Source organism: Podarcis cretensis (genome assembly GCF_951804945.1).
Source record: "Podarcis cretensis genome assembly, chromosome: 13".
Lineage (NCBI taxonomy): Eukaryota > Metazoa > Chordata > Lepidosauria > Squamata > Lacertidae > Podarcis > Podarcis cretensis.
This window is the reverse complement of record NC_137182.1, coordinates 16,584,980-16,612,658: the sequence shown is the minus strand read 5'-3', so window position 1 is coordinate 16,612,658 and position 27,679 is coordinate 16,584,980. Positions and strand designations below refer to the sequence as shown.

Sequence of the window (27,679 nt, the reverse complement as noted above, 5' to 3'; positions counted from 1 at the left end):
TGGGCGACATGCGGCCCTCTCTTCCCCTAAATCCCACGCGATTCCCCACGCACCCACCCACCCGGAAAGAGAACGATTAGAGCTGAAAATTGCATTGCTGCGCCTTCCTCGTTCCCCCCCACCACCACCACCAGGGCTCGATCCTGGCAGAACCCGATTCCGGATCCCTCCCTGTGCCAAACTGTAATATCTAAGTGCTCCTAAGCAACCTAGAAAATCACATCTTGTTGCTGTTTAGTCGTGTCCGACTCTTCGTGACCCCATGGACCAGAGCACCCCAGGCACTCCTGTCTTCCACTGCCTCCCGCACTTTGGTTACACTCATGTTAGTTTCGAGAACACTGTCCAACCATCTCGTCCTCTGTCGTCCCCTTCTCCTTGTGCCCTCCATCTTTCCCAACATCAGGGTCTTTTCCAGGGAGTCTTCTCTTCTCATGAGGTGGCCAAAGTATTGGAGCCCCTCAGCTTCAGGATTTGTCCTTCCAGTGAGCACTCAGGGCTGATTTCCTTCAGAATGGATAGATTTGATCTTCTTGCAGTCCATGGGACTCTCAAGAGTCTCCTCCAGCACCAGAATTCAAAAGCATCCATTCTTGGGCGATCAGCCTTCTTTATGGTCCAGCTCTCACTTCCACACATCACTACTGGGAAAACCATAGCTTTAACTACACCGACCTTTGTTGGCAAGGTGATGACTCCTAGAGTTAGAAGGGGCACCAAGGGTCATCTAGTCCAACCCCCTGCAGTGCAGGAATCTCAGCCCCAGCATCCATGACAGATGACCGCCCATAGATCTAGAAATCGTTTGGGAAATCGAGCCCCCTTTTTTCCCGATGAAGTAGCCATGGCAGCGCGAAACCGAAAGCCGGGGGCTTTGAGACCCAGAAAGCGCTCGCTCCGCCGGCCTGGTGCTCCCAATCCTAAGCCGCCGCCGCTCCTCATTTCTCCAGCAAGCAGGTGACTCTGCTATTTCCTTCGCCTCCCGCGTCGCCCTCCTCGCCTCTTTCCCTCAGGCCATGGCTACTGCAATTGGGCATGGGCGAGCCGCTGCGTTTTCCTCTCCTCCTGCCGCCTCCGCCTCCTCTTTCCGCCCAGCTTTGGCGATCTACTCATCTTCGCTGCCTTTGCAAAAACCGTGCGGTTCTCCTCCTCCTCCTGCAGCTGCTGCTGCTGCCGCTGCCGCCGCCTTTTGCTGGTGCTGCTCTTCGCCAAATTGAGAGAGAGAGAGAGAGAGCTTGCATGCTGGCAGGAGAGCAAGAGGGATTGCACCTCCTGGGTTGCAAAATCCCCCCTCCAAAAAAACCAACGCGCTGCAGCAAAAGTTCCGCCTCGACCTGTGCTCGCGTTCTTGCATTCAAAGGCACCTGCAGCCCGATTTCCTGTGCAGAGAGAGCAACCGCCGCTGCTTTCGGTTCTTCCTCTTTTTCTTTTCTTTTTTTGGGTGGAGGAGAGGGGGAAGTTTAGCAGCAGCGGCGGCGGACTTCTCTGAAGAGCACGCGTGGCAATCGGAGACAAGATGGGGATGCCCTTTTAGGAAACGGGGCTCGCTGCAAATGCACTAGAGGCGAGCTGGGTACCAGCCAGGCGAAGCTGCTTGCCCATCATGGTGGTGGCCCCGGCCCCAGAGGACAGGCGTTGAAAAGTCACCTTGTGCTGGCGACCCCTCCATCACTTCCAGCTGCTTGCTGGAATTAGGCCGCGGCAGGAGCAAAAAAAGAAAAGGGGGGAAAAAGAGAAGCATGGACAACTGACTGTGTTGACCTGATGCATCGGAAGAATCGCACATTCACACGTGTTGGGAGTTCCTGGAGCAAGTCCTCCTCCTCCCCTTTGCCTTCCTCCTCCGATTTGGCAGACGTGGGGAAAGTTGCTGGGGTATTTTTTTGTTTTTTATTCCCCCTGACATTTTTCTCCTCTTCCCCCGGGAGGAAAAAAAATATCCTGGATATTTTAATTTTGTAGTGCTTTAGATTTGTGTGTGTGTGTGTGTAAGAGTACAGTCTGAGGATGGGCAATGCAGCTAGCAGCATGGAGATGTCTCCGGCGAAGGAGATTAAAAGCCAGCCCACGGCCTCGTCACCCCTGCCCCCCAAGCAGCCAGCGCCCCCCAAGCAACCTATGCCCAGCTCTGGGGAACTGGAAGAACGATTCACCCACGTACTGGTAAGTGTCTGTCTGGTCTTCCTCCTCCTCCTCCTCTTCTCTCCCCCCCTCCCATAAACCCATCATGCCTTCATTTCACCCTAAAGACGTTCTCTTAACACACCCCAAAATGGAAAACTAATCTAGCAAGGGGTGCAGTCATACTTGCAATCTGTGTGGTTAAAGAGAGGTTCAAAGATAAATTTCCCCACTCTCTTCAGTGCCTATTGCTGTGAAATGGGAAGGTTTTTCCTCTTCCTTTTCTGTTTTAAAGGGCTGGTATTACTTGGTAAGGAGCCGATAATTCCTGCTCCACCATTATTACTATTACTATTACTATTATTTATTTCCTTTTGCTGAATACTTTGGGGTGCCACGGTTTCTCTGAAGGAAGCAACCTCAGCCTGCAAATTGGAAGTACAAAAGCATTGGTAGAAGGGTCAAAATGAGCACAGCTGGAAATGATTTTAAGTAGATTCACACCTGCCTTGATGGTGGGGATGAATCTCACCCAAGTTAGAGGCATGTGAGGGTGGAGACTGCTTCGGATTCATTCATCTGCAGGTGTCCTTGTGTAGCCCCTCCCAGTCTCCCCAGTGAGTTCAAGTGGTCTTTTCCAGTATTTCCCGAGGCTAGTCTGCAGTCTACAACAGACACCCTAAGGGGGATAAAAAAACTAGGTTCTGCAAACAGCTGGTGCTAAACTGATGTGAAGTAGCCAGAACAGCCTCGGATGTTCCCCCAAACCAATTCCCTCCTCCTCGAAAGCCACTGATGGTTGCAGTGCCCTTAGGGCCTTGCTCTGAGTTGGCTGATTGCAGATTTTTTGGCTCATATAGGATGTTCTCAGACGCCCCTTCCGATGGGACAGAACCACAGGGTTTCAGCAACCGTAGCTGCATCTGTACCTGCAGTTAAGAAACTAGTTTGTGTTTTGTGCATCCTTTCAGGAGCTATGCAGCTATAGGGAGGACGGAGGGTGTGAGATCTGTAAATCTTAGCTTTGGGGACATGTTTGGGAGTTACGCCTCTAGCTGGCCTCCCGCTTTTGCATGCACACTTGTGAAGGCTGACTTCTTTGGGGAGAAGTGGAGCTCGTGTGCCCCGGTGGAATATTTCCTTGCGGGAAGAGGGAGCTGGGTTGTGTGTTAATTCTGGGGTTTCATCCAACCCTCTGAGTTGAGAAACATGTGCACATGGTTGCTTAAAGTTGATTAGTTCCATCTCACCGTTGCCTTGACTGTCTCCTCTCCTCAAAGAGCTCTTACTGTTGCCAAAAGGGTTGGTCTTCTCTCTCTCTCTTGTGCACACACAGAGAGTCAGCAGAGCAGGAGACTCATAATCTTAGGGTTGTGGGTTCAAGCCCCAAGCTGGGCAAAAGATTCCTGCATTTCAGGGGGGTTGGGCTGGATGACCCTCGGGGTCCCACCGACTCTACAGTTCTACGATTCCGTTCTGTGGTTTATAACGCTTTAAGCACATTGGCGGCTGTTACTGTGGAATTGAAGGCAGTGCTGAAAGTCGTTGATTAGCCAAGGGTGTGATCTTGTGTGTGTGTGTTTGAGAACAGGCAGTTTACTGTATATAAAATGTCTTAATAATTTGCACTTTGTAGATAATATTAAATAGTACGGAGGCACTTTGGAAAGATCTGGGGCAGTCAGTGGCCCCCAGAACCTGCCTTTGCAAACAAAGGAGGGGTGTGAGGAGCATAGTTGGGTTGTTTCCAAGCCAGGCACACGCTAGAGACTCGGCATCTATTATTCAACTGCAAGAGGAAGGTCTTTGCAGAGGAAACCCACCAATGTATATCTTCAGTAACCGTCTCCATCTTAGGACCTCCATAGACATAGTTTTGTAACCAAAGATGTTACCGTGGTACCTCGTGTTACAGACACTTCAGGTTAGAGACGCTTCAGGTTACAGACTCCACTAACTCAAAAATAGTACCTCGGGTTAAGAACTTTGCTTCAGGATGAGAACAAAAATTGTGTAGTGGTGGCGGCACAGTGGCAGTGCGAGGCCCCATTAGCTAAAGTGGTGCTTCAGGTTAAGAACAGTTTCAGGTTAAGAACGGGCCTCTGGAACGAATTAAGTTCTTAACCCGAGGTACCACTGTACTCAGTTCTCTTGGTTGGGAATAAGAAGATCTAGACAATAAGTAGCACAAAACCAGGAGGGGGTGGTTTTGAATTGAATCACTCTCTCTTTCTTTGGGTTTAGGGGCAGGGATCAGCAGTGGGTGTCCCTTGAAGCAAATCTAGCTCCCTTGTACAGTGGTACCTTGGTTGTCAAATTTAATCCGTTCCAGGAGTCCATTTGATTCCTGGAACTGTTTAAAACCAAAGCGTGGCTTCCGATTGGCTGCAGGAGCTTCCTGCAGCCAATCGGAAGCCGCGTCGGACGTTCGGCTTCTGAAAAGCGTTCGCAAACCAGAACACTCGCTTCCGGGTTTGAGGCGTTTGGGAGCCGATTTGTTTTGAAGCTAAGACGTTCGGGAATCAAGGTACCACTGGTGTTGACTTTAAGCTGCCAATTCACCAGCAAGGGAATCAGTCATATGACAACTGACCAAAGGACTTGCCAGCATCTTGCTTTTGGGGGGTAGGTGTGTGGAATGGCTTGCCACCCCCCATTCCCTCCTTAAGGCAGCCTTCTCCCAAAACTAAGAGCTGAAGAAAGAGTTCGCAAGCACTGGAGTTTGTAGGAAGATTTCTGCAGCATTCGTGGTGCCTTGCCGACAAAAGCTAGGTGGCATCTCAAGAGCTTGTGGTCAAGAGCATTTGTTTCCAATGCTAATGTTCAGCCCGGATCCTGTGAAGTGATAAGCAAGAGCCTCTTCCACCTGGCACCATCCTGACCACTCCCCAAACATATGGAATTATAGGGGGAAGAGCTTCCAGATCCAAAAGTTGTGACTCCAGGTGGTCTTCTTCAGCTCAGAGCCCCATCAGAACTGCTACAGAATGGACATCTCGTAAGGCTGCAGTCCTAACCCCATTCAGCTGGCAGCAAGCCCCATTGAATTGGAGAGTAATAATAATAATAATTTATTATTCATACCCCGCCCATCTGGCTGGGTTTCCCCAGCCACTCTGGGCGGCTTCTAACAAAGATTAAAAATACATTAAAATGTCACACATTAAAAACTTCCCTAAACAGGGCTGCCTTCAGATGTCTTCTAAAAGTCTGGTAGTTGTTTTTCTCTTTGACATCTGGTGGGAGGGTGTTCCACAGGGAGGGCGCCACTACCGAGAAGGCCCTCTGCCTGGTTCCCTGTAACTTGGCTTCTCGCAGGGAGGGAACCGCCAGAAGGCCCTCAGAGCTGGACCTCAGTGTCCGGGCAGAACGATGGGGGTGGAGACGCTCCTTCAGGTATACTGGACCGAGGCCTTTTAGGGCTTTAAAGGTCAGCACCAACACTTTGAATTGTGCTCGGAAACGTACTGGGAGCCAGTGTAGGTCTTTCAAGGCTACTCCCAGTCACCAGTCTAGCTGCCACATTCTGGATTAGTTGTAGTTTCCGGGTCACATTCAAAGGTAGCCCCACGTAGAGCACATTGCAGTAGTCCAAGCGAGAGATAACTAGAGCATGCACCACTCTGGCGAGACAGTCCACGGGCAGGTAGGGTCTCAGCCTGTGTACCAGATAAACAGCTGCCCTGGACACAGAATTGACCTGCGCCTCCATGGACAGCTGTGAGTCCAAAATGACTGCCAGGCTCCGCACCTGGTTCTTCAGGGGCACAGTTACCCCATTCAGGACCAGGGAGTCCTCCACACCCACCTGCCTTCTGTCCCCCAAAAACAGTACTTCTGTCTTGTCAGGATTCAACCTTCTGTTAGCTGTCATCCATCCGGACTTGCTTCTGAGTAGACATGGGTAGGATTGTGCTGTAAGCAAGGAAGTTATGGAGTTCCTACACGGTCCTGGTTTCCCCTCTGTTTCAGCAGCTTCTTGGTGCCCAGGAGGTACTGTACTGTGTCAACTCAAGCTGTGTTTGGAAAGAGGTCATCTGAGCTACTGTGGCTAACAGTGGCTGGTCTTGCATTTAATTTATGCAGTTCTTTCCCTAAAAACTGTCTGGGTGATAGGACTGCCTTGCAGGGTTGTCCGTCGAACGACTGAGATAATTTATGGGATGCACTTTCAGCATTTGAGGAACAAAAGTCTGCATAAGCGTTGTTGTTGAAATAAGCAGAAAGTGGGGATCATTTTCTGTCCCTCCTACACTCACTTGACATTTCTTATGCCAGGGATGGAAAACATGTGGCCAACAAGATGTTATTGCACTCTTAACTCCCATGAGTCCCACCTGTGGCCAGGGATTCTGGGAAATGTAGTCCAGGGCTGCAGGTTTTGCACCCCTGTCTTATGCCGTGGGTAGCAGAAGAGGCTGAGAATGAACTGCTTCCCCGGCCTTCTGTCCTGTTTGTCTCTGTCCAAGGAGGGATGAGTGAATTGATGTCCTAAGCCGACCCTGACACCTATGTTGGCTTACTCTCCTTTTCCATCAGGGCATTGACGTTTCTGAAAGCCCTGTCTTCCGCTATCAGAGTTTGTGTGAGACAGAAATGAGTCAAACCAATAGATTTTAAAGCTTGAGGCAGGAAATCCCAATAGATTCCTCCCAGTAGACTGTGTAAGCTAATCATCAATTTACTGCCATTTAATGGTACCTTCCCCACCCAAAAAAACCCCAGCAACCCAACTGAGGATGAAATGTGGTGTTTGGTTGGTGTGGCCACACACCCAATTTTCTCTTGACTGTTCTACGGCCCCGAAGTTCGGCCAAGAGAAAATGTGGGCTTGAGTCCATGAAGGGTTCCTCACCATCGATGATCGGGGTGGACCAGAGATAGCCAAGGTTTTTAGGGTTTCGTTTGTTTGCTATCCTTTTGTTGTTGTTTAGTCGTTTAGTTGTGTCCGACTCTTCGTGACCCCATGGACCACAGCACGCCAGGCACTCCTGTCTTCCACTGCCTCCCGCAGTTTGGTCAAACTCATGCTGGTAGCTTCGAGAACACTGTCCAACCATCTCGTCCTCTGTCGTCCCCTTCTCCTTGTGCCCTCCATCTTTCCCAACATCAGGGTCTTTTCCAGGGAGTCTTCTCTTCTCATGAGGTGGCCAAAGTATTGGAGCCTCAGCTTCGGGATCTGTCCTTCCAGTGAGCACTCAGGGCTGATTTCCTTCAGAATGGATCGGTTTTATCTTCTTGCAGTCCATGAGACTCTCAAGAGTCTCCTCCAGTACCATAATTCAAAAGCATCAATTCTTCAGTGATCAGCCTTCTTTATGGTCCAGCTCTCACTTCCATACATCACTACTGGGAAAACCATAGCTTTAACTATACGGACCTTTGTTGGCAAGGTGATGTCTCTGCTTTTTAAGATGCTATCCTACGTGCATTAAAATGCTCCCCCCCTCCTGTCCCCCACATCTTACTGCAGGCATCCCCAAACTTGGCCCTCCAGATGTTTTGGGACTACAATTCCCATCATCCCTGACCACTGGTCATGTTAGGGGTGATGGGAGTTGTTGTCGCAAAACATCTGGAGGGCCGAGTTTGGGGATGCCTGTCTTGCTGTGTAGCAGAATAGGAATTCCCTTCTGTAATTTTCATGACTGTCCCTTCCTCCCCTTTGCTAGGCACAGGGGACTGGTGGGGGCTCAGAATGCCCTTGCCCCATAGAACACACAGGAAGCCCTTGGCCCAGGAGCTACATGGAAATGATTTACATTTTTAAATATATATCAGGAGACTTGGTTTGGTCAGAATCAAGTATACACTTTCACAGTTAACGCTAAATTATTAATATTATTATTAGCCCGTCCATCTGGCTGGGTTTCTCCAGCCACTCTGGGAAGCTCCCAGCAGAATATTAAAAACACAATAAAACATCAAACATTAAAAACTTCCCTAAACAGGGCTGCCTTCAGATGTCTTCTAAAAGTCAGATAGTTGTTTATTTCCTTGACGTCTGATGGGAGGGCGTTCCACAGGACAGGCGCCACTACCAAGAAGGCCCTCTGCCTGGTTCCCTGTAACTTCATTGAGCTGGACCTCAATGTCCGGGCTGAACTATGGGGGTGGAGACGCTCCTTCAGGTATACTGGGCTGAGGTCATTTAAATATACTGCTTCTGGTAAATGAGCCACCATAGCTGTTAGAAGGCCATGAAAATTTGTGCCCTGGGCTTTTTATACTTATCTACCCATGTACTAGATAAGTACTAGATATCTACCCATGTACTGGGACGCGAGTGGTGCTGTGGGTTAAACCACAGAGCCTAGGACTCGCCGATCAGAAGGTCGGCGGTTCGAATCCCTGCGACGGGGTGAGCTCCCGTTGCTCGGTCCCTGCTCCTGCCAACCTAGCTGTTCGAAAGCATGTCAAAGTGCAAGTAGAAAAATAGGTACCGCTCCAGCGGGAAGGTAAACAGCGTTTCCGTGTGCTGCTCTGGTTCGCCAGAAGCGGCTTAGTCATGCTGGCCACATGACCTGGAAGCTGTATGCCGGCTCCCTCAGCCAATAAAGCGAGATGCGCGCCGCAACCCCAGAGTTGGTGGTCAGGGGTCCCTTTACCCATGTACTATCTGAAACCAAAGGGGGACATGGGTTGCCAGATGTGAAATATATTTGCATTATTCTCAGCTCTCCTATCCCACTATTAATCTTGGGTGTGGGGACTTGCTTGGCTTTCAGTTGTCGAGACTCGGCTGCTGAGACCACTATTATTGTACCTTAGCCTCAGGTGTAGAGGAAGATCTTAAATCAATACGTAAGAAAGATAGATAGATAGGTCTTCAGCATTCTCCAAGATCTGCTGCAATTGTTAAGCTGCTGAGGCCTCCTTGAGGTTTTTTATATAAAAAAACTGACAACCCAAAGACTTTGTTGGATCACATGGCTGCTGAGCATGTTCCAAACAACCCAATACTTGTCTGCAATCCAAGTCCTTTTGGGAGAGAAATGCAAAAAGATGAGTCTCACCTCGTTTTCTTCTTCCTTTTTGGCACGTGCTGAGATGAAAAAGCCCTTTTCTCTCTCTGTCTTGGCTGGCTCCAGTGGCTGGGAATCCCAGTCTTGAAGGTCTTGTTTAGAGTTGCCAGCTTCCTTGCTGATCGGAGCCCCATTGTCGCTGCCAAAACTCATCCCGTCTATGCGAGAGAGAAGTGAGCTAGCCAAGTTTAGCCTTTTTTTGTTTTGTGTGCCCATTCATTCTCAGCAAGGCAAGCCACTGATCTTTGTGGCTGCCTGTTGCCCTTCGATTGCGAGTCGTATTACAGTGGTACCTTGGTTTTCGAACGTCTCTGTTGATGAATGTTTTGGTTTTTGGATGCCGTAAATCCGGAAGTAAATGCTTTGGTTTTCGAACGCACCTTGGAAGTTGAACATGCAGCTTCTGCTGAGTGCAGGATCCTGAAGCCTACAGCTAGATGCCAGCTGTTGAGTTTTTGGTTTCCTATATGCAACAGTGGCAGAAAGAATCTTAGTAGCCAAAATTGGGAAAGGAGACTCTGTCCCGACCAAAGTGGACTGGCAGGCATAATTATTAGAATTTTCAGAATTAGCAAAGATAACAGGAAGAATTAGGGATAATAAAGACCAAACGTTTATTAGAGAGTGGGGCATCTACAGAAAATAACTTAAAGAGCATTGTAAAAATGTGAATTCTCTGGCAGGCTTAGAAGGACCCCTGTAGAAACCTAGAAAATCTTATAAAATTAATGATACGGGATATGATTGGAGCGATAACGAAAAGTGTGTTGCATAAAGTAACCCAGGACTCTTGAGGGGGCGACTGGAAGTCATAACAGAAGTCGTGCTCTAACAAATCTATTTACTTTTTGTAATTTATATTATCTTTTGGTTTTTCGTTTGTTGGATGTTTAAAGCAATTTTTAAAAGAAAGAAGAGAGTTTTCGGTTTTCGAATGTTTCAGAGCTCGAATCGTCTTCTGGAATGGATTACGTTCGAAAATGTACTTTGAAACATACTTTGAAAACGTCCCACCGTACTTATATTCTGCTTTATAGCCATGCAAGGCTCCCTCGCCAAAGTTGCCTATGAAATATTTGTGTGGTGCAATTTCGCTCAGGTGTGCTATCGGGAACAGGCGTTGCAAATGGGTACCCAGGATTATTCAGGCGGCATTCCCTGCCTTCATCTTTGGGACTCTTAATTTCAGGGTCATGTGTTGAAGCCCCATGTTGGGTAAAAAGATTCCTCCCAACTCTACAATTCTGTTGTTCTCTGGTAGCACAGCCCCGCTGAGAATCTCTTGAGGCGAGCGAGTGGGACTAAGCATCTGAAACTCAGTTAATGCATGATGAAGTTGAGTCTTCCCTCGCTGATCATATTTATCTCCTGGTGGTGTGCTGTCCTGCTGTTGCTGCCACCAGGTGTTCCTTGTATATATAATTTTTGTTAAATTTTCTGTTTTACAATTTCAAATACTCATTTTACATCCTTAAGATATCAACGGCTTCCCTTCTTTTCTTTCCATGGCTCATTTCACATAAATCCCTGCATATTTTACAAAAACAAAACCATTCAGTATTCCATTATTACATCCATCAAAATTTATTTACACTGTTGAATTTATCTTAATGGTGCCAGGGTTTTCAGCTGCTCTTAATTCCCACAATCCCTGATCATTTGGCTGGGCTGGCTAGGAGTCTAGCAACACTTGGAGGGACACAGGTGCCCCATCTTTGGGCTGTGGCGATGAGCACTCATGGCGTCACAAGAGCTGACCTTCTAAGAGTGAACTTAATTCCTTAATTTCGCTTTCTGGGGAGTCTACTGATGATAACTATGCTATGTTTTTACTCATTGCAGTTTCTGAAAAGCTTTAGGGAAGTCTTGAGCAACTCCAAATATTTGGCAGGTGGGGGAGCAAATTTTGAAGTACGATAATAAACAGTGCGATTTCTTACAAAACACATGCGGATTAAGTGTGTCTTAATCCAGCTCCAAGGGCCTTTTGGCGATTGCTTCACTGTGAGAAGTGAAGCTGTAGGGAACCAGGCAGAGGGCCTTCTCGGTGGTGGCACCAGCCCTGTGGAACATCCATCAGATGTCAAGGAGATGAGTAACTATTTAACCTTTAGAAGACATCTGAAGGCAGCCCTGTATAGGGAAGCCTTTTAATGTGTAATGTTCTGTTATGTTTTTATTTATGTTGGAAGCTTCCCAGAGTGGCTGGGGCAACGCAGTCAGATGGGCAGGGTACAAAAATATTACTATTATTATGATTAGCACTACTACTAGGACTTGCCAATCAGAAGGTTGGCGGTTCGAATCCCCACGACTGGGTGAGCTCCCGTTGCTCGGTCCCTGCTCCTGCCAACCTAGCAGTTCGAAAGCACGTCAAGTGCAAGTAGATAGATAGGTACCGCTCCAGCGGGAAGGTAAACGGCGTTTCCGTGCGCTGCTCTGGTTCGCCAGAAGCAGCTTAGGCTGGCCACATGACCCGGAAGCTGTATGCCGGCTCCCTCGGCCAATAAAGCGAGATGAGTGCTGCAACCCCAGAGTCGGCCACGACTGGACCTAATGGTCAGGGGTCCCTTTACCTTACTACCCCTCTCCTTATGCTAGTTGTAAGAGAGGGGCAAATGAATGGCAGGACACAAGAGCAGTGTTATCCACATTTTCCTCTGCTCTTTCTAGGCACGGTCCACGAATTACAGCTCTGTTTCCGATCACCTTTTCTTTCGCCCCGGAGCTTTTCCTGCAAAAAACCAACTGTTCAAAGCTCGATTGGCGCAAACGTCAATTCACAGAAATCGCAAAGTGACATTTGATGTGATTTAAAGAGCAGCTTCTCATGGGGACAGCTAGGGGCAATGTTCAAGACACAGAGCGTTTCAGCGCAGAGCTCTGCTGCAAAGTTGTGGGGCAGAAAGTGTGGATAAGCCCAGTATTCCCACACATGGATTTGTATCATGTAGGCTCTTTCCCCTAGTTGTCCTGTGGGACCCAACGCCAGGTTTGCTGAAATGGAGCCATCTCTGGTTGCGGAGCTTCCTTGGGGACTTTCCCCGCATGGAGGATAAACCTGGCTTCCATCCATCTTTATCTTTCTTGTGCTGCAACTTAAAAGTTTCCCTCCTTCTTGTAGAGAAATGAAACTGTGACTCAGTCAAGGGCAAAGCCAACAGGAGGCTGGGCTGCGGTAGCCTTAGCCTGCCCATCCCAAAATAGCTTTATATTATTTTTGCTGAGCTTGCATCAGATTATTGTGCAGCCTCTCTCCATTCAGAAAAGAGGAGGGGAATGGTTTGGGTGGAAATGCAGTGCTACCCACAAGATACTAAAAGTGGGGAGGCTCAGAGCCTTGGCGGTCATAAATCTCAGAAGTCTTTAACAGTGCAATATGTGCATGTTTCATTGGAGACAAGTCCTGCTCTGCTCTGTGGTAATTTCTCTCAGGTAAGGGTGGCAGCCCAAACGCTTTATGAAAAGACACTTGTATGCCACTTTTTTTTTGTGAAAAATATCCATGTGATGTACACAACGTTAAAATCGTATGAAAAACATACATTGATAAGATTTCTGTAGCTCCCTTTGGTGGAGTTTGGGGGGCAGTTTACAAAAACAAGGCGAACCTAAGAGATAATAAATCTTATAGAACTGTAGAATTATAGAGTTGGAAAGGGATCCTGATGGACTGTCTAGTCCCTTGGTTCCCAACATGGGGCACATACCCCACAGGGAGGTAATTTGATTTTTAAGGGGGGGGGCAATTTGAGAATGAGTTATTAACAGTTAATGGCCTTTTAGGCTTCCTCCATGTGAAAAGGAGTTCACTTTTTGAATAATAAGAATCATATGTCACATCAGGATTTTAGAGATGCTTAGGTAGCCAAAAAAAGATTGGGAACCGCTGGTCTAGTCCAACTCCCTGCAATGCATGTTAAAATGAGGTGAGGAAAGTTAAAATTAAATTAAAAGCCTAGGAGATTTAAAAAGAAAACAATGTGGACACTAGGTAGGCCTTCTTGGGGACAGTATCCCAGAGACAGGGCGCCTCACCAGAAAAGTTGTGTCTGTGTGTCTGTGTGTGTTTATCTCTGGTTGCTGTTTGTAAACCTAAGCACCAGAAAGCCAGTACAGTGGTACCTCGGGTTACAGACGCTTCAGGTTACAGACTCCACTAACCCAGAAGAACTTTGCTTCAGGATGAGAACAGAAATTGTGCTCCGGTGGCGCGGCAGCAGCAGGAGGCCCCATTAGCTAAAGTGGCGCTTCAGGTTAAGAACAGTTTCAGGTTAAGAACGGACCTCCAGAACGAATTAAGTTCTGGGTTCAGAGGTACCACTGTATAGTTCTTTCAGTGTTGACAAAGCATATTTCCGCTAACTGGCCCCGGCTGACAGCCTGGTAGTTGTATTTTGAACTAAACACAGTTTCTGAGGGGTCTCCAACGACAGCACCACACGCAACACACTACAGCAGTCAATCCTAAAGGTTAGCGGGGCCTAGATAACAGCAGTCAGGCTGCAACTGGTACACTAGTCTAAGAAAGTCACTTCTTGGCACAGAAGCTACCTGGGTCTCCAGCGACAAACGTGGATCTAGGAACCCAACCCTCCAGATGTTTTGGGACTACAACTCCCATTGTCTCTAATTAACAGGACCAGTGGTCAGGAATGATGGGAGTTGTAGTTCCAAAATATCTGGAGGGCCGAGTTTCCCTATGCCTGATCTAGCAGTACAAACTTTGCTTTTTTTTTAGGACAATCCCTTCCAGGACTGGCTGAACATATTTTTCAGTCGATGTTTAACCATGGGGCAGGGAGAGAGATTTCTGCTCACCTCCCCGGCCAAGATTGCAGAGTTAGTAGAGAATGTTAGTAGCCTCGTGTCCCAAAGGAAGAAACTCTTGCACCTCCCATCTCTCTTACATAATCCAAACTCCAGTGGGTCACAAGCACAAGAGAACTGGGGAAAAAGTGACTGCAAAGAACAAACATCTGTGTCACACATGCTTAGGGAAGGTGGAAAAAAGCCAGACTGCCAACTGATCAAAGACTTTTCAGGTATTAATCGTCTGCTCTGAGCCAATTTAGTAACTGATTAAATTTAGATACATAAGGTCGGCGGTTCAAATCCCCGTGACGGGGTGAGCTCCCATTGCTCGGTCCTAGCTCCTGCCAACCTAGCAGTTCAAAAGCACATCAAAGTGCAAGTAGATAAATAGGTACTGCTCCGGCGGGAAGGTAAACAGCGTTTCCATGCGCTGCTCTGGTTCGCCAGAAGCGGCTTAGTCATGCTGGCCACATGACCCGGAAGCTGTACACCGGCTCCCTCGGCCAATAAAACAAGATGAGTGCCGCAACCCCAGAGTCGGCCACGACTGGACCTAACGGTCAGGGGTCCTTTATCCATGTGATCAGAAATGAACACACACACACAGACCCTAGTTTTGGGGAAAATGTGAAAGAACTCACAATTCAATGAACAATCTCTACCTGCTGACCCTCTCTAATGCTGGGTTTTCCAAACTTGGGTCTCTACCATTTTTTTGGACTACAACTCCCATCATCCCTGACCACTGGTCCTGCCAGCTAGGGATGATGGGAGTTGTAGTCCAAAACCAGCTGGCGACTCCACAGTTTGGGAAACCCTGCTCTGGTGCCATTTTCAGAAGTTCAGTTGCTTGTGTTAACCTGCACACACGACACAGTACACAGATGAGCCTGCACAGGAAATGAGCTCGCGCAAGTAGCTTCCGCCTTTCGATAGCTCAGCTCGGCTCTTGCAAAAGCTTGCCCTATTTGCCAAGAATAGCCTTGTTGAAGGAAACGTGGGGGAAGAAATCAGCACTTGAAACTGATCGCTGCCAAAGCAAACTTCAGCATGCTAGAGATTATCCAAATAGTTGTAGCGATTTCTGTTCTCATCCTGAAGCAAAGTTCTTAACCTGAAGCACTATTTCTGGGTTAGCGGAGTATGTAACCTGAAGAGTATGTAACCTGAAGCGTATGTAACCCGAGGTACCACTGTACCAGAGTTTTAGACTTCTAAAATCTAGTAGTTGTTGTTCTCTTTGACATCTGATGGGAGGGCGTTCCACAGGGTGGGTGCCACTACAGAGAAGGCCCTCTGCCCGGTTCCCTGTAACTTGGCTTCTCGCAGTGAGGGAACTGCCAGAAGGCCCTCGGCGCTGGACCTCAGTGTCTGGGCAGAACGATGGAGGTGGAGACGCTCCTTCTCTAAGAAGTAACACCGACCGCACAATAAAGATGGGCCTAGTTCAATACTTCCAAACCAACATCTAGCCACTGAATAATTTACCCACACTTGTAGGCATTTGTTCCAGGATTGTTGAATTCCAGATCCATCCCAGCAAGTCTTTTGTACCTTTAGGAATTGGAAGAGAAGGGGGAATTTCAACAGGGAATTTTCTCATCATCATGGTGATTTAATAATAGCAATAATAATTTATATACATGGGCGGGAGAAACAACCCTGTGGACTTTGCAACCCTGCCTGTTCATCCTGTTACACAAACACCACTATTGTGTATACGATGACTATCCGGCCCCAATAATGATTCCCCAATGCTGGAATTAAAAAAGCAAAATAAGGTGCCTGTCTATGATACCATGGGAGATGGAAAATGTAAATCCTTACCTAACACCGGCTATAGAACTCTTACCTGTTCTTAGTGTTCCCCAAAACTGCTTTCCTCTATGTACCCTCTTATGGAATACATTGGTTCCTATTATAATCAAGCTGCTTCATATATATATATGCCTAGCCACTTTACTATTCTTGGAGTCCGGAAATAAAAAATTGATGTGCTGAATGTTCTCCTCTTAAAACAATATGGGCTCTCATACTGAGGGCTGTGTATTTTGGACTGACAATGGCCTTCTGGCAACCTTATGGCTAGAATTATCCTGTCCCTCTGGGAAAATGTATTGGTTTGAAACCATTTTAACTCTTCTGTCTGTCCTGGAGAGTTTACCAGGGATGCTTTTAAAATGACCCTTTAAATAAAATGTGGGGAACTTCAGGCCTGGGCGGGGTGTGAATGTAGCCATCCAGGTCTCTGGCCCCCTTTACACTGTACCTTAAAAGTGGTATTGTGCCATTTTAAACCGTTGTGGCTCCCCCCCAAATAATTCTGGGAACTGTAGTTTGCCAGCGATGCTGTGAATTGTTAGGAGGCTCCTGTTCCCCTCACAGAACTACGGTTCCCAGCATTCCCCGGGAAGAGGAGTTGGCTCTTAAACCACTCTGGGAATTGTAGCTCTGCAAGGGGAATAGGCGTCTCCGAACAACTACCGGCACTGTTAGACAAACTACACTTCCCAGAATTCCTTGAGGGAAGCCATTGATGGTTTATACAGTGGTACCTTGGGTTACATACGCTTCAGGTTACATACCCTTCAGGTTACACACTCTGCTAACCCAGAAATAGTGCTTCAGGTTAAGAACTTTGCTTCAGGATAAGAATAGAAATCAGGCTCTGGCAGCGCGGCGGCAGCAGGAAGCCCCACTAGCTAAAGTGGTGCTTCAGGTTAAGAACAGTTTCAGGTTAAGAACAGACCTCCAGAACAAATTAAGTTCTTAACCCGAGGTACCACTGTAGTGGTATGATACTGCTTTAAATGTGTAGTGCAGATGGGACATCCCTGTCCGGCTCTCACGACTGTCTTGGTACCACATACTTGCTTACAATCTTCCTCAAGTTTGTTTTCTGGCTGGAATATGTTCCAGCTTGGGATAATGCTTCTTGCTTTCCAGGATAGACGATAGACAGGTGGGTGGGTGTGGAATGAATCTACTGTACAGAGCTAATCTATTGTTACCCTGCACACCCCAATTCCTGCTGAGCTGTGCACGGGATTCCTGGGATCTTGGTGCTCAGCCAGGGTCCGTCCTCCTTTGGAGAATTGAGGACACAGCAGAGACCGCTGTAGCCTTAAGAAACATGATTTATTCACGTATTAACATCTGAGTTTGGATGGAGTCCTGATCTTGTTGTTTAGTCGTTTAGTCATGTCCGACTCTTCGTGACCCCATGGACCAGAGCACGCCAGGCACTCCTGTCTTCCACTTTCTCCTGCAGTTTGGTCAAACTCATGCTGGTAGCTTCGAGAACACTGTCCAACCATCTTGTCCTCTGTCATCCCCTTCTCCTTGTGCCCTCAATCTTTCCCCACATCAGGATCTTTTCCAGGGAGTTTTCTCTTCTCATGAGGTGGCCAAAGTATTGGAGCCTCAGCTTCAGGATCTGTCCTTCCAATGAGCACTCAGGGCTGATTTCCTTCAGAGTGCATAGGTTTGATCTTCTTGTAGTCCATGGGACTCTCAAGAGTCTCATCCAGCACCATAAGCATCAATTCTTCGGCGATCAGCCTTCTTTATGGTCCAGCTCTCACTTCCATACTTCACTACTGGGAAAACCATAGCTTTAACTATAGGTTTAACCATAGCTTTAACTCAGATTAACATCTGAGTTTGGATGGAGTCCTGATCTTACAGCACTGCTAACTCAAGAGGGGCTTGTTCCCCGCATCAGTGCATTACTGGGGTCCAAGGCATCTCTCCCAGCCAGCCAGCCTGCTCTCTGTCTTCGTTCCCCCCCATCCTCTTCCCAGGACACCCACTTTTCCTGTCACCTCACACCCAGTTACCCTGGCCACCTTCCACATCCCCAGCCTCTGTCCACACCTCAGGGCAGGGGTAAGGACAGCTCCCTTGCATTGCCAGTTTCCCTCACTGGCCTATATGGTTTTTTAATGGCCATAGCTAGGCCAGGTCATTTTGCATGGGCTTTGCTGAGGAATTCCTCTGCAGCTTGTATGTTCCCTTCACATCCCAAATAATCAGAATCCTACCATTATTCGAAGAGTCCCTTGAGAGTCCCATGGACTGCAGGGGTGCTGAGTGCTCACTGGAAGGACAGATCCTGAAGCTGAGGCTCCAATACTTTGGCCACCTCATGAGAAGAGAAGACTCCCTGGAAAAGACCCTGATGTTCGGAAAGATGGAGGGCACAAGGAGAAGGGGACGACAGAGGACGAGATGGTTGGACAGTGTTCTCGAAGATACCAGCATGAGTTTGACCAAACTGCAGGAGGCAGTGGAAGACAGGAGTGCCTGGCGTGCTCTGGTCCACGGGGTCACGAAGAGTAGAATGCAACTAAAAAACTAAACAACAAACGTTGCTGTTGTATTGATTTATTGACTGAATGAATTTATATACCGCCCTGTAGCCGGAGGTCTCAGGGCCGTTTGCAGAACAAACTCAAAATATATCACAACATTCAATGGTACCTCGGTTCTTGAGCATCTCAGAAGCCAAGCATTTCGGTTTTTGAACCCCGAAAACCCAGAAGTCTGCTTCCGTTTTCAAACGTGCCTCAGAATTTGAATGGCTTCTGCTGCATTTTTTTTCAATTTTTCCACTTGAACTTACAACCAGCCCTTTGCGCTTCGGTTTTTGAATGTTTCGGAAGTCGAACAGATTACGTTCGAGAACCGAGGTACCACTGTATATAATTCATTAATTCATTTATTAATTTCTAGCGTTTAGGGTGCTCCCCCCAAAAAAACCCCTCTATAAGTATAGAGATATATAGCAATCTATCGCTCCACGCGCTTTCGCCTCTGGACGCTGGAAAGTTGTCCAGAAGGGAATTCGGCCCTCGGCATGAAAAGACTTCCTTGCCCCACGTTAAGCCTTGCTTCCTCAGACGATTGAGCGTGAGGAGGCCAGACCAGTTAGGCTTGCTTAAATTTTGTTGCGTAGATATGTTTTGCGCCCCAGATAAGTCCCTGGAGGGGTAAGCTCAGAAGTGAGCATGCCCACTTATTTTTTAAAAGCAACGAAACTGCGGCTCCCTCTTTCAAAACGTTGCTCGTTTCCTGTTGACGTCTCCTGGCGGTGCAGCCACTTGACATGTACACACCCAAGCTTGTTCTCTTATTTCACTTCTGGGCAGTTTGGAAAGGAAGCGACTTCTCTTTTTGTTGGGTAGGGAGGTGCCAGCGAGGCCCCTCTCTCTGTGGGATGAGTTTCCTCCCTAACCGCTTTGTTTGTTGAGGCTCTTAGATTGCAAATGGCAGCATGAATAATCTCGACAAAGTTCAGAGCTGCCACTGAAGGCTTGCGATCTGCACTGGGCATTGGCAGAGGGGCCAAGTCTTTGGCTGTGCCAACAGCTCTGACCACTGTACCATGCTGCTCCCCCTCGACTCCCTCTTCTTTCCCTTCCATTTAAAATGGAGTTCCTGAAGGGAACGTTCTTTCACATAATAATAATAAATTTTTATTTATACCCCGCCCTTCCTGGTTCAGAAAACCGGGCTCAGGGCAGTTAACAACAAATTTAAAACACTTAACTGATGCAACAAAAACAGCATAAAATACAGTATAAAACGTGAATAACAATAAATTCAGGATTCAAAAATCAATTTGGGGGGGAAATCCATCCAATATACATTTAAAGTACGTTTCCAGCATCGAGTCCCCCGAGCGTCGCTTGTTTGCTTGCCATATTCCCTATTTTCTGGTAGCCGGGTTTTTGCCTCTGAGGGTTGTCTTTGATTTTTAAAAAAACTTTGTTAGCCTGACCTGGTAAATCTGCCGGCTGCCTTCGGGATTTAGCATCCTCCCCTCGGTCTCTAGAAGCAGATGTGTTTTATCTCTCGTTTGTATCCGTGTGTGTGTACAGACACGTCAGGCGTCGTGTGGCGCGCGGCCTTTGCATGTCACACTCTGGCGAGGCTTATTTTGATAACATATTGTTGGACAATTACACCGCCCCCCGGCAAGTAAACCTTTCATCTAAAGAGCAAACGTGCTTGGTTTTTAAATGGGGTTTGGGACAGACTTGTGTGCGGTGGACAAATATAGCTGATGTGCTGGACCACAACATCAGTTTAGGATGGGTTGGAGCAGACTGAGGCAATGGGATAGAACAGTGGTCAGCAAACTTTTTCAGCAGGGGGCCGGTCCACTGTCCCTCAGAACTTGTGGGGGACTGGACTTTATTTTGCTTCAGAGCTTGCACAATATGTACTGTTGACATTGCCTCCTGACACCTCTCGGTTCCCCACTTTTTGTTCTGTAATGGCTCAGCTGCCTTGGTCTTTAGCTTCTCGTTTCATTTATCCTCTCAGGCTGTTATGATACCTAAAAAAACCCCGTCAAAGACTTTGATCTCTAAAGATGCAAAGATTCCTTCCCCACTTTTCTTCCTCCTGATATATTGTGTTTCTGACTCATCCGAATAAATGCCTATTTTACCTTTTGATGTGTGTGTTTTTTAAATAAAAAACAGCAACATTGACAGCTCTGTAGAACGTGTTGCATGGAATACTGTTCCACTATTGAACATTTTGAGGAGGAAAACCAAAAACTTGAATGCTGGAGGTCTTTGTATGAGGTTTTGCATCATTGTAAACTGCTTTGAGGGTGGGTTTGTTTGTTTTTTACAATCAAGCAGTGTGTAAATTTTAATAAATAAAAAACTGTTAACCTCCCTAATAATAATTTTTATTAGTTTTCATTTACAATCCAATAATAGCCTCCTTATAACAATATCAATTTATAATACAATTATTAATACCAAGCGTTCAAATACCGAATTATATAATTTGGATAAAATGGCCCCCTCCGTGCTAGATTTGACGAATTGGTGATTTGCTTTATTTCTGCGTTCCAAAATCTTGCTAATTTCAATTACATTTCAGTCATAATAATAATCCCTTCTACTGCAATATCAATAACTTCTATTCGTGTTGACACATTAAATGATTTATAAAACTACAAGCGAGGGACTCAAACTATATCCTTGTTCAGGGGTCAGCAAACTTTTTCAGCAGGGGGCCGGTCCACTGTCCCTCAGACCTTGTGGGGGGCCGGACTATATTTTGAAGGGGGGGAAATGAACGAATTCCTATGCCCCACAAATAATTCAGAGATGCATTTTAAATTAAAGGACACATTCTACTCATGTAAAAACACAATGATTCCTGGACCGTCTGTAGGTTGGATTTAGAAGGCAATTGGGCCGGATCCGGCCCCCGGGCCTTAGTTTGCCTGCCCATGTCCTTGTTCTTCCTATGTGTGGCAGTTATTCTGTCCATGGTGTTTCTTCCTGTCATTGCAAGATGTTATGTCTTTCCCCCCATTGTTGCTGTTATCCATCATGCCTTGGGCGGAGTTGATATCCCATTCTTGTACCGCAATTTCCCCCATTGCTCCTTCTGCTTTGTCGTTCTGCAACTTTAGCAACAGATGCAAATTTTAATAAATGCGTAACTGTTAAGCAGGATCCCCAATGTTGCAATGGTGGTCCATTTGGGGCCCTACAGCGATATATTGCCTGCCCCCTCCCCTACAAAACCCCACAGGTTATCCAAAAAATGGCCCTGCATGAAGCATGAGGATAACATCAGTTGTTTCCCATAAGTTTTGCAGACAGTTCATAATGACAGAAGAGCAGCCTTTCAGAAGCTTGACAAAATCCTATTTAGTCCAGTAGCCTGTTTTCAACAGGGCTGGGGGGCGGCGGGGAGAAAAAAAATTGATTGGAAAAAATGGGAACCCAGATCACTCCTTACTTAGACTCAAACAGTAACAAACAAAAAAAGATGGTGAGAGACATAGTTGAAATTGCAGCTCTTGGGTACACAGGAAAAGGAGGGAAAAAGCGGAAGTAGAGATTCTGTCCAGGACATGATCAGAACAGGAAGACTGTAGAAAAAATGGAGAAAACAAACCTCTCTCACAGGAAATTTATAGGATACAGAACTCCTTTTGCAGAAATAAAATTTATTAAATGTTTGGATATGAATGGAAGGCAAGAACTCTGTAGCTGGTGATATGGGATTAAGATCAGGACTCAATGTAACTGGATGAATTAAGACATCGGAAGCAGGAAGAAATAAAAACTTTACACCTTGAAACCCAGCGCATTGGAAGTCATGCAGCATGTACATTTGGCTTTCTAATTGATATATACCGTATTTTTCGCTCTATAAGACTCACCAGACCACAAGATGCACCTAGTTTTTGGAGGAGGAAAACAAGAAAAAAAATATTCTGAATCTCAGAAGCCAGAACAGCAAGAGGGATCGTTGCGCAGTGAAAGCAGCAATCCCTCTTACTGTTCTGGCTTCTGGGATGGCTGCACAGCCTGCATTCACTCCATAAGACGCACACACATTTCCCCTTACTATTTAGGAAGGAAAAAGTGAGTCTTATAGAGCAAAAAATACGGTAATTCAATGTGAATTGTAATTTGACACTGATAAAATGTGGATGCCATTGGAATTTAGTAACTTAAAATTAACAAAAAATATTTACAAAAGAATAAAAAGAAAAAATGGGAACCCCCACCCCCCAGATTTGAAAATAAATAAACTGGAGACCTCCCCACCCTACCGGATTTCAGTTGGAAATATAAATTCAAGGTCTTGCTGGGCTAATATTTAGTGATGCGGATGTAAATATTGTATTTGCACACTAGCCTGGTAGCCAAAGACGGCCAGCGATTTAGTGCAGGTGAGTGTGTAAGCTGGCAGAGAAGGGATAGGATTCTTCAGCCATCCTTTGCACCCAGCACAGAGATGCAATTCTCCATCCCTCCTCTGGCGGCACCCAGAATGGCTAGTAACTGTTTTTACTTGTTTATTTTAATTGCCGGCTAATTACCTTCGTGGGCTTATTTGCAAGACTGCCTTAGCCCTCCCGTTAATCTCTAAACGGAATCTGTGTCTTCTCTGCCAGGCATGCTGAGTTAACGGAGGTTGTTCTTAGTAAATGTCGAAGCTGTTTGATCGTTTCCCAGATACGAATATTTACGCTCCTCCTGCCCAGCATGGGTGTTGTAAGCAATGCTCATCCTTTTCAGAGCAGGCCCACTGAATGAGCCCAGCTAAATCAGGGCCATAAATTTCAGTGCCCCTGCTCTGGATATGACTTTTCCTCTTCACCTTTGAAAATAAACTGTAATCAGCATTTCTTTGACATCATTCCAGGCCCTTAATTTCTGTTTGCTGATTTCTGTGGGGGTGTCTCTCTGTGTGTGGAGCTGAACTTAGCAAAGCATAGCAAAGGTGAAAGCTGCAACACTGAAAAGAAGGATGGAAGGTGATAACGTTCTTAGATGACCGTTCTTAGACGAGAGCCCTCTATCCTTGGGAGAAAGACCCACTGAAGTGGACTTTCTTCTTCTTCTTCTTCTTCTTCTTCTTTCTGCAGGTCTCAGGCCAGTTCATGTTAAGTTGTGGGTTCACATGATAAAATCACAATGCAAAAACACAAAATACATAAGCAAAATACAGTGGTACCTTGGTAGTCGAACGGCTTGGCTCCCAAACAAATCGGCTCCCAAACGCAGCAAACCTGGAAGTGAGTGTTCCGGTTTGCGAACTTTTTTTGGAAGCCGAACATCTGATGCGGCTTCCGATTGAGTGCAGGAAGCTCCTGTAGCCAATTGGAAGCCGCACCTTGGTTTTCAAACCATTTCAGGAGTGGAGCATGTTAAGTTGTGGGTGAACATATCAAACGACAGCGATTCTTCAAACAGCTCTTGTTTATTCACAGGCCAAAACTGAACTGAACTGAAGGGTTCAGTCAGCCTGCTTATATAGAGCTCCAGTACAACGTAACTGTAACAATTTTCTAAAACTATCCAATCACTGAACATCACTTTCGTTCCCTTATTTGCATAACTATCTACAGTATCCCCCTGCTGGCCCAGGGTGAGAACTTCAGTACATAACAGAACGGTCTAAATTTGAGAACCAAGGTACCACTGTGAAAATAAAAACAACCCAATAACCCCAACCCAATAACCTCAATAAGAACCCAGTATGTACAGGATTGTGACATTACGCTTTACAAAGAGTCATGGGCGCCGGTCTTAAGAAAGATGCCGTAAGGGGGATATTTTAAAGATGCTGCCCCAATGGATTTCCCCCTGAAAAGCATGCAAAGTATCTGCAGTGTATATGATTATGTGATGTGAGGCCTGATTATAAGAATGAATCAGAAGTGCATGGAGTACTCTGTGTAGTTGTGAATTATTAATTAGTGGGCAGATTCGCACCCGCCGTTTGAGAAAGTATGGAGAAGCGTCAGTGGGAAACTTGGTGTTAAATCAATGAATCAAATGGGCACTTTTTCTGCCTTTTGATTTGCAGTAATGAGTTGCATCCATCCGCCCTGGGTTTCTACAGGAAGCCCTTAAGCTGCACATGAGAGCAATAGACCTCTCCCATCATTGGTTCACAGCAGCTGATGTTCAGAGGTGCCCAGCGTCTCATCCTGATAAGCTCAGCCTCCATTAATTTGTTTAATTTCATTAATTAATTTCTCCCTTTTGGAAGCTGGTAGCTATCTCTGCATCTTGTGAGATGCTTCGATGCAGAAGTTCTTTGCGAGGACGCTGCTCTGGGTGCAGGCAAGGGTTGTTTCCTGGTCGCTGAGGGAATCAAAATGTCCTTGGAATCAAAATGTCAGCCTGTATTTCCCCCTACATTTAATCCAGGCTTGCCCTTTTCACAGAAAATCTGACAAGTTAAAAGATAAAAACTGAAACACCCTGTTGCCAGTGTTTCAGTTACGATTATCTGAACATCCCATTTGTAATGTTAAGCCTCTGTCTGGAAACCTCCTCCTCCTCCTTTGGCGATCCCTCATAACCAGGTAAGATTGTCTTCCATGAACACAGTTTTAACAGTGAGTCCGTAAGTGACTGTGGAGGCGAACGTCCTTCCACAGTGGGGACATAGGTTTCCAGGCAGGAGTGAGGGTTTGCCAAGCGTGCCTTCCTCTTAGCGCATTTCTCCCTTTTGTCCTGAGTTCGAGCGTCTTCAAAGCCCATTACACCTTTGGTAAAGGCTGATCTCCAATTGGAGCGCTCGCAGGCCAGTGTTTCCCAGTTGTCGGTGTTTATACTACATTTTTTGAACCACTTTTGTTGACCACCGGCATGACGCTTTCCATTTTTAAGTTTGGAATAGAGTAGTTGCTTTGGAAGATAGTAATCAGGCATCCGCACAACATGACCACTCCAACGAAGTTGATGTTGAAGTATCATTTCTGATCTTTGCTTCTTCCAGTAAACTGGCATTCGTTTGCCTATCTTCCCAAGTGATGCGTAAAATTTTTCAGAGATACCGTTGATGGAATCTTTTGAGGAGTTGGAGATGGTGTTTATAAGTGGCCCATGTTTCACAAGCATACAGTAAGGTTGGAAGTACAATAGGCATTGAACAACCCATTTGTAATATTAAGCCTCTGTCTGGAAGGCTCCATAGTAGCAAACACCATAGTTTTAACTATGGGCTTTGTGAAGTAACACTACCTTCAGTGCATCCCAAGTCTCCTGTTGCTCAACTTCCTTGCGTTGTCCCGTGTTCTAGCACTACTTACAAGGAGGCACAAAAGCTGCTCTATCTGTGAGTCTTACTTTGCCGGTTAGCTGTGGCACAACTCTTAGTAGGGCTTATGGCTTGAATTTAGAGCTTTATATTTCATTTCAACATCCCCCCTCCTGCCACACTTGTGCTGCTGGAAGTGAACTAAGCCTTAATCTTATGTCCAGACTTGGACTCGTGGTTTGTCTCTCCCCCGCCCCTCAAAAAACCATGAGCAGTAAGCCTGGAATAAACCAAGTGTGGTGTGTTTAAAAAGGTAAAGGGACCCCTGACCATTAGGTCCAGTCGTGGCTGACTCTGGGGTTGCGGCGCTTATCTTGCTTTATTGGCCGAGGGAGCCGGTGTACAGCTTCCGGGTCATGTGGCCAGCGTGACTAAGCCGCTTCTGGTGAACCAGAGCAGCGCACGGAAACACCGTTTACCTTCCCACCGGAGCGGTACCTATTTATCTACTTGCACTTTGACGTGCTTTCGAACTGCTAGGTTGGCAGGAGCAGGGACCGAGCAACGGGAGCTCACCCCGTCGCGGGGATTTGAGCCGCGACCTTCTGATAGGCAAGTCCTAGGCTCAGTGGTTTAACCCACAGCGCCACCCGCGTCCCATGTGGTGTGTTTAGACTGAGACAAATCCCAAGTCCCAAGGTTGGAGATAACCCAGTGGCAAACGTTTCCAAGCACAATTCAAAGTGTTGGTGCTGACCTTTAAAGCCCTAAACGGCCTCAGCCCAATATACCTGAAGGAGCGTCTCCACCCCCATCATTCAGCCCGGACACTTGAGATCCAGCTCTAAGGGCCTTGTGGCACTTCCATCACTGCGAGAAGTGAGGTTACAGGGAACCAGGCAGAGGGCATTCTCAGTAGTGGCGCTCTCCTTGTGGAACGCCCTCCCATCAGATGTCATGGAAACAAATAACTGTCTGATGTTTGGAAGACATCTGAAGGCAGCCCTGTTTAGGGAAGTTTTTAACGTCTGATGTTTTAGTATCTTGGCTGTCAGTGGCACAGCAGCAGAAGTTGGGGTTTAGAGAAGCAGCCATGATTTTACCACTGGGCCCCAGTATGTTTGCTTTTTGCATCGTTTGACCATTCAGTATATCCTTTCTAGAGAGTTTCGGTTCCTGGTTTTAAGTTCCACTGATAAATATACTCTCTAGGAAATGTTGTTACTGCAGGTTGGGCAAGGTGACTCCTGACTTCTGTGATAATGGCGAGATTCCCTAAATATCCTCTCTGCAGAGATGCAGTGCTGCTTGTGATTTCTTGCGATAGCAGGATAAGGGCGTATCAGCAGAGGAAAAGTACTTTGTTGCTGCAGGGAGCAGAAAGGAGACGAAAGCCAGGAGGTGGAAAGATAATGTTTTCTATGGCTGGTTAACTTTAGGCTGGTGATGCCACTGCAACATCTAGATTGCTGACGCCATCAGTAATTCGGGTTGGCTGAAATCTGGGATGGTAGCCAAGAAAATGTCACTTGCAGTTCATCTGAGATCCTGCAGGACTTTGGACATCAGGGCGGGCAAAATCTGGAGGAGGAATTGAGATTCCTTTCAGCTACAGCTCATCAGCCCTGAGCAGTGGGATACCTCCGAGAATTGGTAGGCCAGCACTAATGTTGGAGGCAAGGGATGTGTTAAAACATAAAAAAATAAAAACCCCTGAGGAATTGCACTAGTGAAGCTCTTTTTATCATCCCTTTTCTCACACATTTTCCTGGCGCAGGAAACTCTGGATTTGCTTTAGAATAGATGAAGGCGAGGAATAGGGCTGGGTGAGATTTTCCAAAACTGGTTTGAAGTCCATATCGTGATACCGGTTTCATAATCTTTCACCTGGCAATATATCGCGAATTGTGATGTGTGTAAAGGTTGGGCGCTGTATCGTCCAAAAGAGGTTTCACGTCCCTATCACGATGCTGGTTTCAGAATTTTTTGACCTGGCAATATATCACAAATCATGATGTGTGCCTCTGCATAGCTCCATCCTTATTTTTGACATTGTGATCTAACAGCAGTTTGCTGCATCCTTTACCATTATCCATCTGTTAAGTATCCATAATTATCATTTTAAAAATCTGCATTACAAGTGTCATTGCATCCCTGCCAGTGATCGTTTACAG

General features: G+C 46.6%; 1 protein-coding gene across 1 annotated transcript in view; it reads left to right on the top strand.

Annotated features, from left to right (window-relative positions):
• Positions 1-684: 684 nt before the first annotated feature.
• Positions 685-27,679, top strand: part of FMNL1 (formin like 1) — a 113,163-nt gene continuing 86,168 nt past the window's right edge. The window contains exon 1 of the mRNA XM_079950199.1: positions 685-2,163. Coding sequence (XP_079806325.1) covers positions 2,008-2,163 — 156 coding nt within the window. The 5' untranslated portion in view covers positions 685-2,007. The remainder of the gene's footprint in view (positions 2,164-27,679) is intronic.